Genomic DNA, 15654 nt, shown 5'->3' with positions numbered 1-15654 from the left:
CAAACAGGCAGAAGGGCCCCACGCAGATCTCGTGGAAGCTGGAGGGCTGATCTTCGGTTCAGGAGCTGCTCGGGGCTTCTCAATCCCTAAAGCACTTGGTCGAGTTTACCTCGGGAGTCGTGCTGTAAGCGAAGTGCAGTTTCTCCAAGATGGCCGTCCCACGTGTCTCGTCGCACCCACGGATCTCAGCTGTGCTGCAAATGTGAGTTGAGGTCGGAGAGGTCTGGGAATCCGGGTCTCGCCGGGCTCTGACGTCTGGCTCCTCAAGGGAAGACGACAAAGTGAAGCCGCTGGACGCTTGATGGTGCCTGCAGTTGCAGGGTGGACACTCCTTGCCCACAAAGGAGATTCTTCAGTCTTCTGTGGAGCAGAACGTCGAAGTCCAGAGTTTCTTCTTGTAAAGTTGTTCAGGATAATCTAATTTGGAATGGGACCAGCTCCTACCTTTATTCTCCTAAAGGGGGCTGCACTAGAGACTAGGTCCCTCCCATGGGTGGGACCAGGAAGGGGGGTGGTTACACCCCCTATCCTTTGTCCGGTTTCGCGCCAGAGCAGAGGCAGGGATGCCCCAGCAACTGGTTTGAGCCGGTGTATGCACAGGACACCTTGTGTGCCCCAGGCATGTCTTATTCCTTTCAGGCCTGTCCTACCCAACACACAAAATCCTGTCTGGGCTGGTGCTAGCACCTCCCAAGGCAGGAAACCCTTTGTCTAAGCCTCTCTCGCTGGAAGGACTCCCAGCAGCAGGAGGTCAGACTTGTGTCTGTGGTGGCAGCATCCATTTTGTGATGCCAAGGCTCAAGTTAACTTTGACCGGGGTTCACAGTTACATACATGTCGTGTCCCTCTAGAAGGGTGGAATGCTACTCCCGTCGCCAGAATTGGCGAGGGGGTAGTATCCCAATTCGTATGACACCTTACTCGACATGTTTTGATAAGGCTATACCAAAGTTAGCATTCAACCGCGAGGATTATAATGCACTTAAGAGTATATGGTATAGCGTTATCATGGAACAGCTATTAGGACTTGGTTCCGCAAGCTGCAGACGGGCTCAGCTCATGCCAGAGCACCATCTCACATAATTCCAAGCACTCTGCCTTCAGGATTGATAAGGCCTGCCGTAGGAGTGACTGATAGGACTATATGTGTCCATTTTAAGTTTAGATATAGGTATGCTATATCTACAGCAAAAGGGTGATTACACCACCTTGCCCCAGCTGTCGTGCATCCAGTTGTGTCTGTTTAGATGGCCAGCCAGGGGTGGCATAATACATGCTTCAGCCCCTGGTAGGCCCTGGGTACACTTATGCCCTGGTTACCTAAGGTACATTGTACAGGGACTGATAAGGTGGCCCAATACCAATTGGTAAATGCACCTAAAGTACATGGTTGTCAATTTAGAGAGAGAACAGCTAGGCTGTGGGTCTGATTAGCAGGCCCACAGCCAGGGAAAGTCGTAAACCAGTGAAGCAAAAAGCAAAAATCTGGGGTGACCATAGGATTGCAGACCCAACTCTCCTACACAGTGTTGCTAGGAAGTCTCCTTGTTGTAGCAACGGGAGCACTTGCTGTAGTGTGATCATATGGAAGTGCTCCGACAGTATGTATTGATTTAGGGGTCTGAGGTCCAATATTGGTCTGAAGGAACAGTCCTTCTTGGGAATAAGGAAGTATAGGGAGTATCCTCCCGTCCCTTGCTGTTGGAAAGGGACTGGCTCTATGGCCCCCTTTTCCAGCATGCATTTCACCTCTTGTTGGAGCAGGGTGATGTTCTCTTTGGACATAGGACGGTGGCTGGGTGGTATGTTTGATGGGGTAGAAGTGAGTTCCAGGCAATAACCATACTGGATAATTTGTCTCACCTACCTGTCCGTGGTAATTGCGTTCCAGACAGGTAGGAATTGTTGGAGTCTGCCTTCGACCGTTGTTAGGTGGTCTGGAGGTAGCGTGATTAAGTCACTGTTTTGTGGCAGTGGAGGCTCTGGTGTTATTGCCTCCACGTCCTCTTCCCTTATTATTGTTGCCCCTATAACCTCCACTGTTGGAGTTTTTGGTGAAGGAACCTTGTGGGTTGCCTTTGTATGAAGATGACGTTTGCGAGGTGTTGCCTCGTGTAGCTGCCCTGTATGAGGAAGGCCGAAAGGAACCTCTATGTTGCTGAAACTGCAATGCACCCATGGGCTTTGCGGTTTCTGTGTCCTTCTTCATTTTATCTAAAATGGTGTCAACAGCAGGGCCAAAAAGAAAGTCCTGATTGACTGGCTGTTTAAGACTGGTGGACTGCACTTCGTTCTTAAAGCCCGAAATACGCAGCCATGCATGTCGGCGTAATAAAACGCTAGTGTTAATAGACCTGGCTGCGGTGTCGGCTGCGTCAAGCGCACATTTGATGGAGGCGTTTGTAATGAATTTTCCCTCCTGTATGAGGTCATCAGCTTGGGCTTTAAAAGGCTCAGGTAGGTGTTGCATTAAGCTTTCGAGCTGGTCATAGTGTGCCCTGTCGTAACGAGGGATTAGTTACTTACCTGTAATCCTAGTTCTCTTCCAGGGGTATACTCATTAAAGTCATAAGTACTGAATTATCTCCGCCCATGAGCGGGAACCCGGAACACATAACAATATACATATATATGTGTAAATATATCAAAAAGTACATTGTACTAAAATAATTACACACATATACATGTATAACAACCATAATATGCAGCCTAACATATACACATAGGCTAATAAAGCCAACCTTACACACGTTCTGAAGCATGAAAATATGCTAAATATAAATGCAATAAACAGGCATGAGCCTAAAATGCATTACATAACCATGAAAAAACTTTTATTTTCATCAAAGAACCTGTTGTAAACAGTTATTAGCCTAAAAGGCTGCATATGAAAATTTGTCTGTGTACAGAAAATCAGACTGGCACCCTGCCTTTAAGGCCCCAGAGAATCTGCACACTTTGCCTTTAAGGCCTCTAGGAGAACTCTGTTCCCATCATGCACCACAGGTGACAGTTAGGTCAGTTCTTTTGTACGGTACAGTAAACATTAGCAGGAAACTGCCTGTAAAACTTTACATTATATATTGAAAACTTCAATGGCACTGCTCGCCCGGGGAGGCGGGAGGGTGCTTATGACTTTAATGAGTATACCCCTGGAAGAGAACTAGGATTACAGGTAAGTAACTAATCCTTCTCTTCCAGGGGATACTCATTAATAGTCATAAGCACTGAATAGAGTAGCAAGCTCATACCCACTAGAAGCGGGCGAACAGATAAACGCATAGCTATATTTCAAACAACACAGTGTTTAACTAGAAGTAGCAAACAAATTTCTCAGTGATGCCTGTCCCACTTGAGCATCTGTTTGCGCATCAGAATCCAAGCAATAATGGCGTGTAAACGTATGCACTGAACGCCAAGTAGCTGCTTTACATATCTCTGACATAGCCACATTCCTGAGGAGAGCTGTTGTAGAAGCTTTTCCCCTCGTAGAATGAGACCTAGGTCTACCTGATAAAGACTTGTGGGCTAGCTGATAGGCAAGTAAGATACATGACACTATCCATCTAGAAATGGATCTCTTGGATGCTGCCAAACCAGTATTCGTAGGACCATAGTTCACAAACAAACGGTCTGTGTGTCTCATAGTCTTGGTTTTATCTAAGTAAAACTTCAAAACCCTTTTTAGATCTAAAGAGTGCAAAGCCCGCTCAGCCGGACTTGAAGGGTTTGGAAAGAAAGTAGGCAATGTTATGGATTGGTTAATATGAAAATCCGACACCACCTTAGGTAGAAAAGAAGGATGAGTCCTGAGCACCACTCTGTTTGCATGAAAAACTGTGTACGGTTCCTTGCAACACAGAGCCTGAATTTCGCTCACTCTACGAGCAGACGTGATAGCCACCAGGAATGCTACTTTCCAGGATAAGTGTTGCAATGACGCTTTATGTATGGGCTCAAAGGGTGGGCCCATCAACTTAGCCAACACCACATTAAGCTCCCAAGGTGGAGAAGGAGACCTGACTGGAGGAAACACCTTTCTTAATCCCTCTAGAAAATCCTTCACCACAGGCATCCGAAAAAACGATATCTGTGTTGGCGATTTTCTATAAGCAGTTATTGCAACAAGATGGACTCTGATAGAATTAAACTGCAAACCAGACTCAGCAAGATAAAGAAGATAAGGCAAGATCACCTGTTCTTGGCCTCGAATAGGGTCAAGAACCTTGCTCTGACACCAAAGAAAAAAGCGTTTCCACTTAAATCCGTAGGATTGTCTTGTAGAAGGCCGCTTTGCCTCTTTAACCCCTTCGACGCTCATGACGAGCTGGGCTCGTCATGCAGTAGCCTCCTGCTACGCTCATGACGAGCCCAGCTCGTCATGAATGTGCGAGGATCGCGAAATCCCAGCACAGCAGGGGAATTCCCATAGCATCCAAGAGGTTAAGAATGTTCATACACTTCGGATTTAACTGTAAATGCCCGTACTGGATGACTTCAGGAGCCATGCTGCCAGGCGCAGGGAGGGCAGATTGGGATGAAACACACGCCCCTCCTGTTTGGACAGAAGATCCGGGCGACAAGGTAATCTCCTGTGTGGCCTGATTGACAACTGGAGGAGATCTGGGAACCACCATTGGCGTGTCCACTCTGGGCAAATCAATATCATTCTGGATTTGGTCTTGTACATCCTGTTGATCACTGCTGGTATCAACGGTGTCGGCGGAAAGGCGTACAGCAAATTTTGACACCAGTCTATCAAACGGGCATTCCCTTGAGATCCTTTCTGGGAGAACCTGGACGCGAAGACGGGGCATTTTGCGTTTGCCGCGTCTGCGAACAGATCGATGTCTGGTGTTCCCCAAGCCTGGAAAATGCTGTGCGCGACTTCTTCGTTGAGAACCCAGTCGTGCGCTTCGACGAAGTCTCTGCTGAGGTCGTCCGCCTGCGTGTTGAGGCTCCCTGGCAAGTGAACAGCCGTTATGGACAGGTCTCGTGCAAGTAGCCAGTGCCAGATGGTCTGAGCTTCTATGGACAGAGTCCTGGACCTGGTACCCCCCTGCTTGTTTAAGTAATACATTGTAGTTGTATTGTCTGTTTGCACCAAGAGGGACCGAGACTGAAGAGATGGAGCCAGGGACTTGAGAGCAAGATGGACCGCTCTGAGTTCGAGTAGATTGATATGATACCCTTTCTCGAAATCTGACCATAGCCCTTGTACTTGCAGCGGGCCCATATGTGCTCCCCAACCTTGGAGAGAGGCATCTGTGATCAGAGTCTGCGTTGGTGGGTCCTGATGAAAAGGAACTCCCTTCATCAAGTGTGTCTTCTTCATCCACCATCGAATGGAATCTTTTGCAGACTGTTGGAGAAGAATCTGATCCTCCCAGCATCCCGTCCTCTGCTTCCATTGATCTTCTAGACACTGCTGTAGAGGACGCATCTGCAAACGTGCGTTTGGCACTATGAAGATGCACGATGCCATGGATCCCAGAAGAGAGGACACTTGTCGAACTGTCGGACGTGCAGACTGAAGGAGAAACACACACTTTGTCTTGATGGATGACCACCTCTCCTCCGAAGGACACACGTTTTCTTTTGCCGTGTCCAGTTGTGCACCCAGATAGTGGATCTTCTGGGTGGAATTCAATATGGACTTTTTGTAATTGACTTGAAGACCCAACTTGTACATGAGTTGGAGGCATATCGAAAGATGTTCTTCCAGTAGAGATGGGGATGAACTCTTCAGAAGCCAGTCGTCTAAGTACGGATAAATGAAAATCCGTTGTTTTCGAAGACAAGCAGCCACTACCGCCATACATTTTGAAAAAGTTCTGGGAGCTGATCTCAGGCCAAAGGGGAGCACTGCGTACTGATAATGACGAGCCCCTACTTGAAATCTGAGAAACTTGCGATGTTTTCTGGATACTGGGACATGAAAATAAGCATCTTTCAGATCTATGGAACACATCCAATCCCCCTGGTGTAATTGAGGGAAAATCTGATAAAGAGCCAGCATTCGAAACCTCTCCTTCCGAATGAATTTGTTCAAACGCCTCAAGTCCAGAATGGGTCTGAACTCCGTAACTAGACCTTTTTTCTTTACAAGAAAAAACCGAGAGTACAGGCCCTGACCTCTCTGTTGAAAAGGCACTGGTTCTATGGCATTCTTCTTCAGAAGGACATCCGCTTCCTGTTGTAAGCGCATTAAGTTCCACTGTACCATTTTCAGAGGACGCATGACAGGAGGTGGCTTCTTGAATTTCAAAAGGTACCCGCTCTGAATGACATTGAGTACCCATTTGTCCTTTGTGATCTGTTTCCACTCTTCCAGATAACACACAATACTTCCTCCAACCGGAGTGGCACACGGTTGTGGAGGAAGCTTCCATTCATTGTTTTTGAGGCTGCTTGGTAGCTGATGATTGCTGCCTATTTCCGCTGCCTCTGCCTCGTCCAGGTCACCTCTGCTGGAATTGCGATCTCTGTTGACTCTGGCCTTGATTTTGCGAGGACCAATTCGTCTGTTGGCCCCTCTGCTGAAAAGATCTTTTGTCATAGGGACGAAAATTACCTCGACGCTTAAACTCTTTTTTCTTTTCAAGACCAACGGCCTTAAGAGTGTCTAACTCCACTTTCATTTTAGACATCTCGTCATCGGCGTGAGATCCAAACAGAGTCGAACCATTAAAAGGTAGATTTACCATCTTTCTCTGAGACTCAGGTTTTAGACCCGTAAGGCGAAGCCAAGCCGTACGTCTAGCACAAACACCATGTGCATAACCATGAGCTGACAGATCCGCCGCATCAGCAGCTGCACTAATGCTTTGATTAGCCACCAATCCTCCTTCTTCCACTATTTCCAGGAAGTCTTTCTGATCCTCCTTAGGGAGTTTTTCTGCAAAACGAGAAACTGAGTCCCACAGCAGACGATCATAGCGGCCCAATAAGGCTGACACACTGGCCACTCTCATGACTGAACCTGAGGTGTTGCACATTCGTCTCCCCAAGGAATCCATACTCTTACTATCCTTCTCTGGAGGAGCAGAAGAGGTAGATGTTGCCGAATGTGCTTTTCTGACTGCCGCCACAATAAGAGAATCTGGAGGTGGGTCAGAACGCAAAAATAAAGGATCTTCCTCTGGAGCCTTGTACTTCTTTGCAATCCTAGAAGGTCCTGAACCCACTGTGGCCGGAGTTAAGAAAGTTTTCATCGCTGGTTCTATCAACCCGGGCACTAACGGCAGAAGAGGCCTACCAGTCGTCTTGTGATGTAGGGTTTCAAAGATGACTGACGTTGCTATTTGAGGAACTGCCATCTTGATCTTGAACTTATTCGCCCCACGACATAACACATCATTAAATGTGCCCAAATCATCCACTGGAGACACTCTGGACGGAGGAGTAGATGATATTGTGGGAGAATAGTCTCTATATGAAGATCTTGTAGAAGACGAAGACGACTTAGAAGACGGAGAAGGAGTTCTACCCCTCTCTTGAGGAGTTGCAGATCGCTGCCTCCTTCGCTCCCTTGAACGAGATTTCCGTCCTTCTACAGACTTAGGAGATGGAGCAGGAGTCCTACGCTTCTCTTGAGGAGTTGCAGATCGCTGCCTCCTTCGCTCCCTTGATCGAGATTTCTCTCTTTCCAATGATCTCGAACGTGATCTTCTTTGCAGCTCCGTCCGAGGAACCGGAGCTCTGTCACCCAATAATGGACGCATCTTCCAATGCCGAAGACTTTCCAGCCATCTCGGTGACAAGTTGATGGGCCGACCTACACGCTCAGGTGAAACTTCAGGTGACACCTGCACAATATTCAGGTCTGCTGAAGACTTGGAAGCTCCGGAGACTACACTGTGCTCAGATACCACTGAGTTAGATGGAGTCCGCTGACTGGGCACCAATTGTCTATCATCTGCCTGGCCTGAGGTAGAGCCCGACTGAGCCACCATAGAAGAATCCTGATGCACTGTCTCGTGTCCCACCGCATCTTTCTGTTGATCCTGCGGTGAAGAAACCACTCTATGCTCAGGACTTATGTCTGACCTCGACAAAGACCTAACTGAGGTCCGCGAGGCTGATCGTGACAGTCTCAACGCCGACCTGTGCACAGGTGGGGGAGACCTAGACATTCCATGCTTCCAGCCCGAAGCATGCTTCGACGCCGATCTACGTCGCGATGGAGACTTTGACCTCCTTTTCTTAGACCTCGACGTCGAATCCTTCGATCTTCCTCTCGACGTCGATCTCTTCCTCGACGACGATGTATGAATCTCCTTCGACGTCGACACTTTACTCTTCGACGTCGACATATGATCCTTCGACGTCGACACTTTACTCTTCGACGTCGACCCATGATCCTTCGACGTCGAACGCATCTTCTCCTTTGACGTCGAGCGTTGAACCCCCGACGTCGTCCTTACTGCAATCGACACCAGATGTCTCGACGTCGATAAAGATCTCGACGGCGAAGGTCGAGACGCTGTATTCTGCCTCACCGGCGAAGTCTTCGACGTCGACGGAGGCCTCTTCGACGTCGACGGAGCCCTCTTCGACGCCGACAATGCTGACGGCGATCTGGATCTCGACGTCGAACGCCTCTTTTTCGCAGGAAAAGCTTCCTGGAGTCGATTTTTCTTCGTTTTACCTTCTGGAGACGCTGATCTTCGACGTTTAGGCTGAGAAGGTGGCTTAGAAGTCGATAAGAAAACCTTAGAACTCTTCTCACCACGATTCTCTCTCTCCAGAAGGCCCAGAAGCCTCATTTTCTCTCTTTCTTTTAAAGTCCTACTAGAAAGGTTGAGGCAATGATAACAATCTTCCACCTTATGAGTATCAGGAAGACACACCACACAAACAGAGTGTGGATCAGTTTTTGCCATTTTCTTCCCACAGGAAGGACATTTATAAAATAAAGGTGGCATACTGACTAAAAAATTCACAACAGTTTAGTCAGAAAAAAGGTAATAAACACCACCAAAGTACTATTTGTCAAAAAATGTCAAGAAAAAAACAACTTCTGACAGAAAATTACTACAAATGAGCAGAGCTCAAGTTCCAGGTTCCTCACAGAACAAGCCGGAAAAAAGAACTGACCTAACTGTCACCTGTGGTGCATGATGGGAACAGAGTTCTCCTAGAGGCCTTAAAGGCAAAGTGTGCAGATTCTCTGGGGCCTTAAAGGCAGGGTGCCAGTCTGATTTTCTGTACACAGACAAATTTTCATATGCAGCCTTTTAGGCTAATAACTGTTTACAACAGGTTCTTTGATGAAAATAAAAGTTTTTTCATGGTTATGTAATGCATTTTAGGCTCATGCCTGTTTATTGCATTTATATTTAGCATATTTTCATGCTTCAGAACGTGTGTAAGGTTGGCTTTATTAGCCTATGTGTATATGTTAGGCTGCATATTATGGTTGTTATACATGTATATGTGTGTAATTATTTTAGTACAATGTACTTTTTGATATATTTACACATATATATGTATATTGTTATGTGTTCCGGGTTCCCGCTCATGGGCGGAGATAATTCAGTGCTTATGACTTTAATGAGTATCCCCTGGAAGAGAACTAGCAGAGCTTGTATATTCGCAATCCTCCATGAATTGGAGGCCTGTGCTGCTACCCTTTTACCTGAGGCCTCTAGTATCTTTGATTCTTTATCGGGGGGAGGGGCTTCCCCGTTGTCTGTGAGTTGGCCCTTTTGCGTGCATTAGCCACTACCAGTGAGTCTAATGGTAACTGCCCTCTGATGTAGGTAGGGTCTGTAGGGGATGCTCTATACTTCTTTTCAATCCTGAGATTGATTACCCGTGCCCTGGCTGTATCTTTAAATATGTCAGGTGCGTGTTTTAACACTCCCTTTAACATACGAAGTGTTCTGACACTTTTTTCTGAAGTAGGGAAGGTGTCAAATAAGAAGTCTTCCTCTACAGGGTCATTATGCATGTCTACATTGTGGTACTGCGCTGCCCTGTCTATTAGTTGGTTGAAGACAATGGTGTCATCAGTAGGTGACGGCTTAGTTGGATAAGAGGATACATCAGGGTCAGTTGTCTCCTCCCATGGTTCATTTTGGGGGTCAGGATCTTGTGGATAATCATACTCAGGCTGTGGATCCTCCCCTGTGTTTCCCTCATTGTCCCCATGGTGAAAAGGAGAGTAAGGAGCAAAAGGTGTAGTAGGCATAATGGGATAGAAAGGAATGAAGGGTCTAGAGGGAGAAGTAGGAGAATGAGAGCCAGTGTCCAGTGGCCTCTTCTTCCTGTGCAGGATTGTGACATTACCAGTCTCAGGATTAATATATATTTTTGCCTGGTCGTCTGATGGATCTGGATGGAAGAGTTCTTCCTCTACAGTCCTTGTTTGTGTTTTTTACTTTTTTGGGTCGATAACACCTTCTGCTTCGACGACTTTTGGTGCTTTAGTGCTTTTCTTCGGCTCGGGCCCTTTCTTCGGGTTGACGAGTGATTTCGGGTCGACCGGGTCTTACGGTTCGACAAGTTTCTTGTGCTCGACAGGCTTTTTTGGTTGACTGTCCTTTGCCGAGTCGATGGTCTTTTTGGGATCGACTGGTGTTTTCGGAGCACTTGTCTTTGGGTTGATAGCCTTCTCCGGCCGGGTTACAGGCTTTGATACAGTATCCCTTCCCGTTGGCGACCTTTGCCGGGTGGCGGCTTTCATTACAGCTAGCTTGTTCGGGTCGACGACCTTCTTTGGTTCGGCGCCCTTCGGCTGGGTGTCCTTGTTCGGTTCGACGACCTTCTTCGGGTCGACGGTTTTATTTGGGTCGACGCCCTTTGGCTGAACGGCCTTTTTCGGGTCGACGCTTTTCTTTGGCTCGACGCTTTTGGGCTGTACGGCCTTCTTCGGTTCGACGCCCTTCGGGTCGACGACCTTTTTGGGCTCTGGAACCTTCTTAGGGATGACGTTACTTGGCCCTGGGGTCTCTGAAGGCTTAGGTTTCGGTTTCGGAGCCGAGCCGGATGGCGGGGCTGTCGAATGTTTTTTCGAATCTTGACTAAGACCTCTTGAGATGCCTCGGCCGGAGCCTTCGGTAACGGGGTAATTGGTGTCGGGGGCAGTGTACTCACAATTTGCCCCGGTGGGATCTCGTCATCGGAGTCCGAGTAGTCCTCGACGGTGACGATCTCTAGGTCCGAATCTGGTGCTTCTGGAAGTTCTTGGTCATCATCGAAGATGTTGTCCGGTTACGGTGCCTGTCGCTGCATCTCTTGCCTAGCGGCCTGTCGAATCCGTATAGTTTTCTTTGACCGAAATTGGGCGCAGGCTGGGCAGGTTTCTCCCTTATGGTCTGGTGAAAGGCATACTGAGTGTTTGTCAGTATGCGGAAACTTGGAGTGGCATTGTGGGCACCTTTTGAACTGGCTCCTTTCCATCGACAGCAGGCCCACGTGGCGTTGAAAAGGCCCAACAACCCGCATCGACGACAGAGTCGAGATGGAAAGCTTGATCACGTCAAGAGGTACCGAGCGAGAACAATACCGTAAAAGTCGAAGGCCTTTTGGCCTTTAGAAAAGTTTTATTTTGATTCCGAAGTTGGAGTATAGGAGTAACATCCGAACCCAATGGCGGAATAAAAACGATCTGAGGATGGAGAAGATGCCCATGCGCACTGTAGTCCAGTGGAGGAGTTACCTATCTCGTGATACTTCGAAGACTCTTCCAGGACAACAAAGTGCAATCATCCGGACCCAACACTAGGCGGCGATCTATGCACAGATATGAATTCAGCAGCCCACATGCCTCAAACTGGCTAATATGGCAATCCTGAAACTGTCAACGACAATTGCAAACAAACTATGGATGAAGGGGCCTGACACAAAGTTACCCTCTGAAAATTATTTCCCTTTTGATATAAATATTGGCAAGAAACGAAAGCGGTCTCTAGCTACACCTAGAAATAGGACACCTCTTCCCCATTCTTCCATCTCCCTCCCCAGAACAAAGATTATTGGTTATTAGAGGCATGTGTACATGCAGTGAAGGAAATCTCTGAATGGCTCTTAGACCTTAAACGAAAACTAGAAATGTTGGGGACTATGGAACATGTGAGAAGTTCCTGAGGGTCCAACACATTGCTGAGGATTAACCTTCTCTTAGCTAGGCAAGATAATGTGAATGTCACTGAACAGAAGAAAGAACACCCTTAGGAGGTGAATGATTGCTATGTACAGTTTATTGCTCTTGCTCAGAAGAAGCAGATTAATTATAGGGCTAGCAGTGCCTCACAAAAACGGGTAAATGAGGGTGAAATTCTGGTGAGGGATTGGCGTTAAAGGATTAGGGTCAACTCATGATGAACAAAATGTTCACTTTGCTGTTAATTTCCAAGTACAGATTTTTTTTTTTAATGTACAACTTTAGCTTCATCAAATGTTCCTTAATTACTTTGTATTTCATGCTTTAAGGATCAAAATAAAAAAATAGTTCATAATTAAAAAGTTACATTAACTGTTTGTATAGAACACTAACAACAGCAAAGGAGAACTCTTTTTTTACGCTTCTGAACAAAAGCACTGTGAAGGTTGAATGTGCCTTACGTTTGGAAAGAGGTTTAAACTGAAGAATGTGGCAGGGGTCATCATGGGAGGAATGCATGGGAAATTACAAACGGTTCTTTGGCTTCACCACTTTTATCTTTGTAAAGGTCTCACGACAAATCACAAAAACTAGATGTGTTGAAATAGGTCCTCACTAATAAAAGCCAGACGAAGCAAAGATGAAAATCTTTAGCATCTGTTTGTCAGTAGAGGGTATGGATTAAAAATACACACATTTTCCCGCCGGGCCCCAGGGATATCGGCAGAAAGGCTGTGTTACTCAAACACTGATGCATAGGTACCTCAACAGAACGCTGCCGGCCCGTGGGGTTGTAGGCACTATGCTGTGTCATTGTGTAAACTATGCAATAAAGGTCTTTGGCAAAAAAAAAATACAAAAAAAAATACACACATTTTCAATACCAGTTATTCTGCTTGTATTCCTGGTCTGTTAAAACACTTGGACATCAACAGTATGAAAATACTCAATGATACTATACCTGCTGTCCACTGCCCTTTTCCAGACGGTCAGTCATCTCTTCAAATTGCAAAGGAAAAATATCCATTTTCTTCTTGAGCTTATTCACAAACACCTCATCTTCGGAATCCATGTCATAATCTGGCTGCTCAGCATCCAGGCTAAAAGCTGAAGAGAGAGCAAGCAATGTTGTTATTGAATATTGTCAACAAAAAGGTTTGATGAATTAACAGCATGCACAGAGAATGTGCCTATAACGAAAGGAGCTTTTAACAAGATTTACAGAATTGCATTCTAATGTAAAAACATTACTTTAATCAGTCCTCTTAAAACACAATGTAATATTCACTATTGATTGATTTTTTTTTTATTGTTTAATTAGTTAAAACCATAATAAATAATCCCACAGTTCATTCATTGTAAGACCACAATTAAAAAAAGCCATAAACCTGTGGTTGTTTTTGGAATGCCAGAAAAAAATAATATAGTTACAAGTAGTAACCCTAAAAATACTTGTTAAATGTAATAACTCAAATTATCACATGTAAAAAAATGAAAGTGCATTTATCAATATATTATAATGTATAGACCAAAGAAATTACATCTTGATGTGCATATAAACAACAGTGTAATCATTACTGGGCTCAATGGATTTGAGCTGCAGGACCCTGGTTTTAATTTTGAACTTCGCAGATGTTGGAAACTTAACACTGTTGGTGAGAGCGATATCCTCTGGTTTAAAACAAGCAATCACAGCTTGCCTGCAGGAGTGTAGACCAAGTTCCAGCAAGGGAATTCTGAGCAATGTCCTTCTCTCCTCTATTAGTGCAAGGCAGAGACAAAGGAAGAGCGTTATATGTTCTTTTGCCGCCCTCCATACACGGCACTCAGCAGGAGCCTTTGACCTCTATCATGGTGGTGGAGTTAATGAGACACACTCTATGTCTCCTATATCTTCGTTTTACATAAAGGGCATATGTTTCAGTAAAGTAGTTTTTAAATTCAGCATTGTCTAGTACTGGTTGACAATAATTATCCAAGCATGCTGCCTTGTCTCTTGGTTAATGTGGCTTGCTTTGTCTTCCAGGAGAGCGATCTTCTTAAAAAATTTACTATTGGGGGAGTGGTCAAGATGGCGGTGTAGCAGGGAGTGATTAAGAGTCTTTCCGCTCACGCTTTGTAATAGTTTTGATTTTGCACCTGTCCACTGTTGTTTTCCACGGTGTGCTGGGCCCGGTTCGTCTCAGTGTGCTTCCAGGCATCACCGGAGGCACTCCCGACTTTGTGGATCGCCAGGGACCGGAGAGGCGGCGGCATGCTGGCGAGCGGAGCCCGGTGTTTCCTGCAGTGGTGACCTGCGGTGAGACTGCGGCGGTGGTGACTCTTTGCGGCAGCGGCAGGCACCTGGATGAGGCACTGACAGCTGGGCTGTGTCGGACTGCGATCTTTCGTTGCTGGCTGCAGCGGTGAACGGAGATCGGATGAGCATATATCGGCGTCCCGCGGCTTTTAAGTGCTTCGCAGTGGGGGTCCCTGGGCCGGCCCGCAACTCCCATTCCTTCTACGGCGGTTGAGGAGGAGGAGCAATGCGGGGGAGCTTGACTAGACGGGCCCTGTAGCGGTGGTGTATTAGCCCTTGTGCCTGTAAGAATAAAGAGATGGCCAGGAAACGTTGCACTTATGGATACAAGTGTTTATTCAAATATTTTGGTACAGATAAATGAAGCCCACAACCGGTAGCTTCAATGTCCTCGCCGTAACTGCCTCAATGAACAGTTGTAAGCAGTAACGGCGAGAACAGCAGAACATAAGGTAAATTAAATAACAACAGAGCGCGGGGAGACTCTCGAGGTACAGAAGCATATGCGCGTGAATAACAAGTTGCTCTTAAAGGAAAAAGAGCAACTGGTTACCTTAACATCATTCCCCTGTTTCAAACAAAATAAAGAAAAGAAAAGAGTTTATAATAAATAAGTAAAAAGTTGAACAAAGAACTGTAACAATCATATTTCCAATGTATGGTAAGGTGACTACATCAAATAAAAATCTTTCAATTTTTGAGGAACTGAAGCATTGCGATGCAGTCTTTGAGAAGCAACAGGTGAAGAAGAAATGCTGGATGATGATTGCATTGTAGGTGAGGAAATATAACATGAAGTGGTACTTGGACTCATAACAGGAGGACATTCATTGGACATTGGATCTCTAGATGAAATAAAGTCTCTGTTCACAGTGATAGAAGATGAATTGTCACTAAAGAAATCCATGCCAAAGTTTACTCCATCCAAGTCTGAATTATAAAAACTTTTCTTTTTAGCAGAAATGATCTTTAAGGCTTGATCATTGGTAATTTTAACCAGATTCCTTCTATTCCACCACCCTTTCCTTTTAATAAAACAGCACTCTTAGCCACATGTATGATCCTGACAGGCAGTGTGAATCTGGACTCTCCTTTCTTAATCCTGTTGGGTTTTTTAATCAGAACCCAGTCACCAACAGAAAATAAAATGTATTTTGTGGTTTTAGAATCATGATGATACAAAGAAATGGCATCATGTTTAGATTTTACAACAGCCTTGATTTTGTGTAAGTCACCTCCATGAGTA

General features: G+C 45.9%; 1 protein-coding gene across 3 annotated transcripts in view; it reads right to left on the bottom strand.

Moving 5' to 3' along the window:
• EPC1 (enhancer of polycomb 1) overlaps nucleotides 1–15654 on the bottom strand; it is a 1518836-nt gene that overhangs the window by 1051602 nt on the left and 451580 nt on the right. For all 3 annotated transcript variants that reach the window (XM_078663339.1, XM_078663341.1, XM_078663340.1), the window contains exon 3: nucleotides 13071–13216. In XM_078663339.1, the coding sequence (XP_078519465.1) occupies nucleotides 13071–13216 (146 nt within the window). The remainder of the gene's footprint in view (nucleotides 1–13070; nucleotides 13217–15654) is intronic.

The sequence above is a fragment of the Lissotriton helveticus genome, chromosome 10 (assembly GCF_964261635.1).
Source record: "Lissotriton helveticus chromosome 10, aLisHel1.1, whole genome shotgun sequence".
NCBI lineage: Eukaryota > Metazoa > Chordata > Amphibia > Caudata > Salamandridae > Lissotriton > Lissotriton helveticus.
Note: the sequence above shows the minus strand (reverse complement) of the source record. Positions and strands in the feature narration are given on the sequence as shown.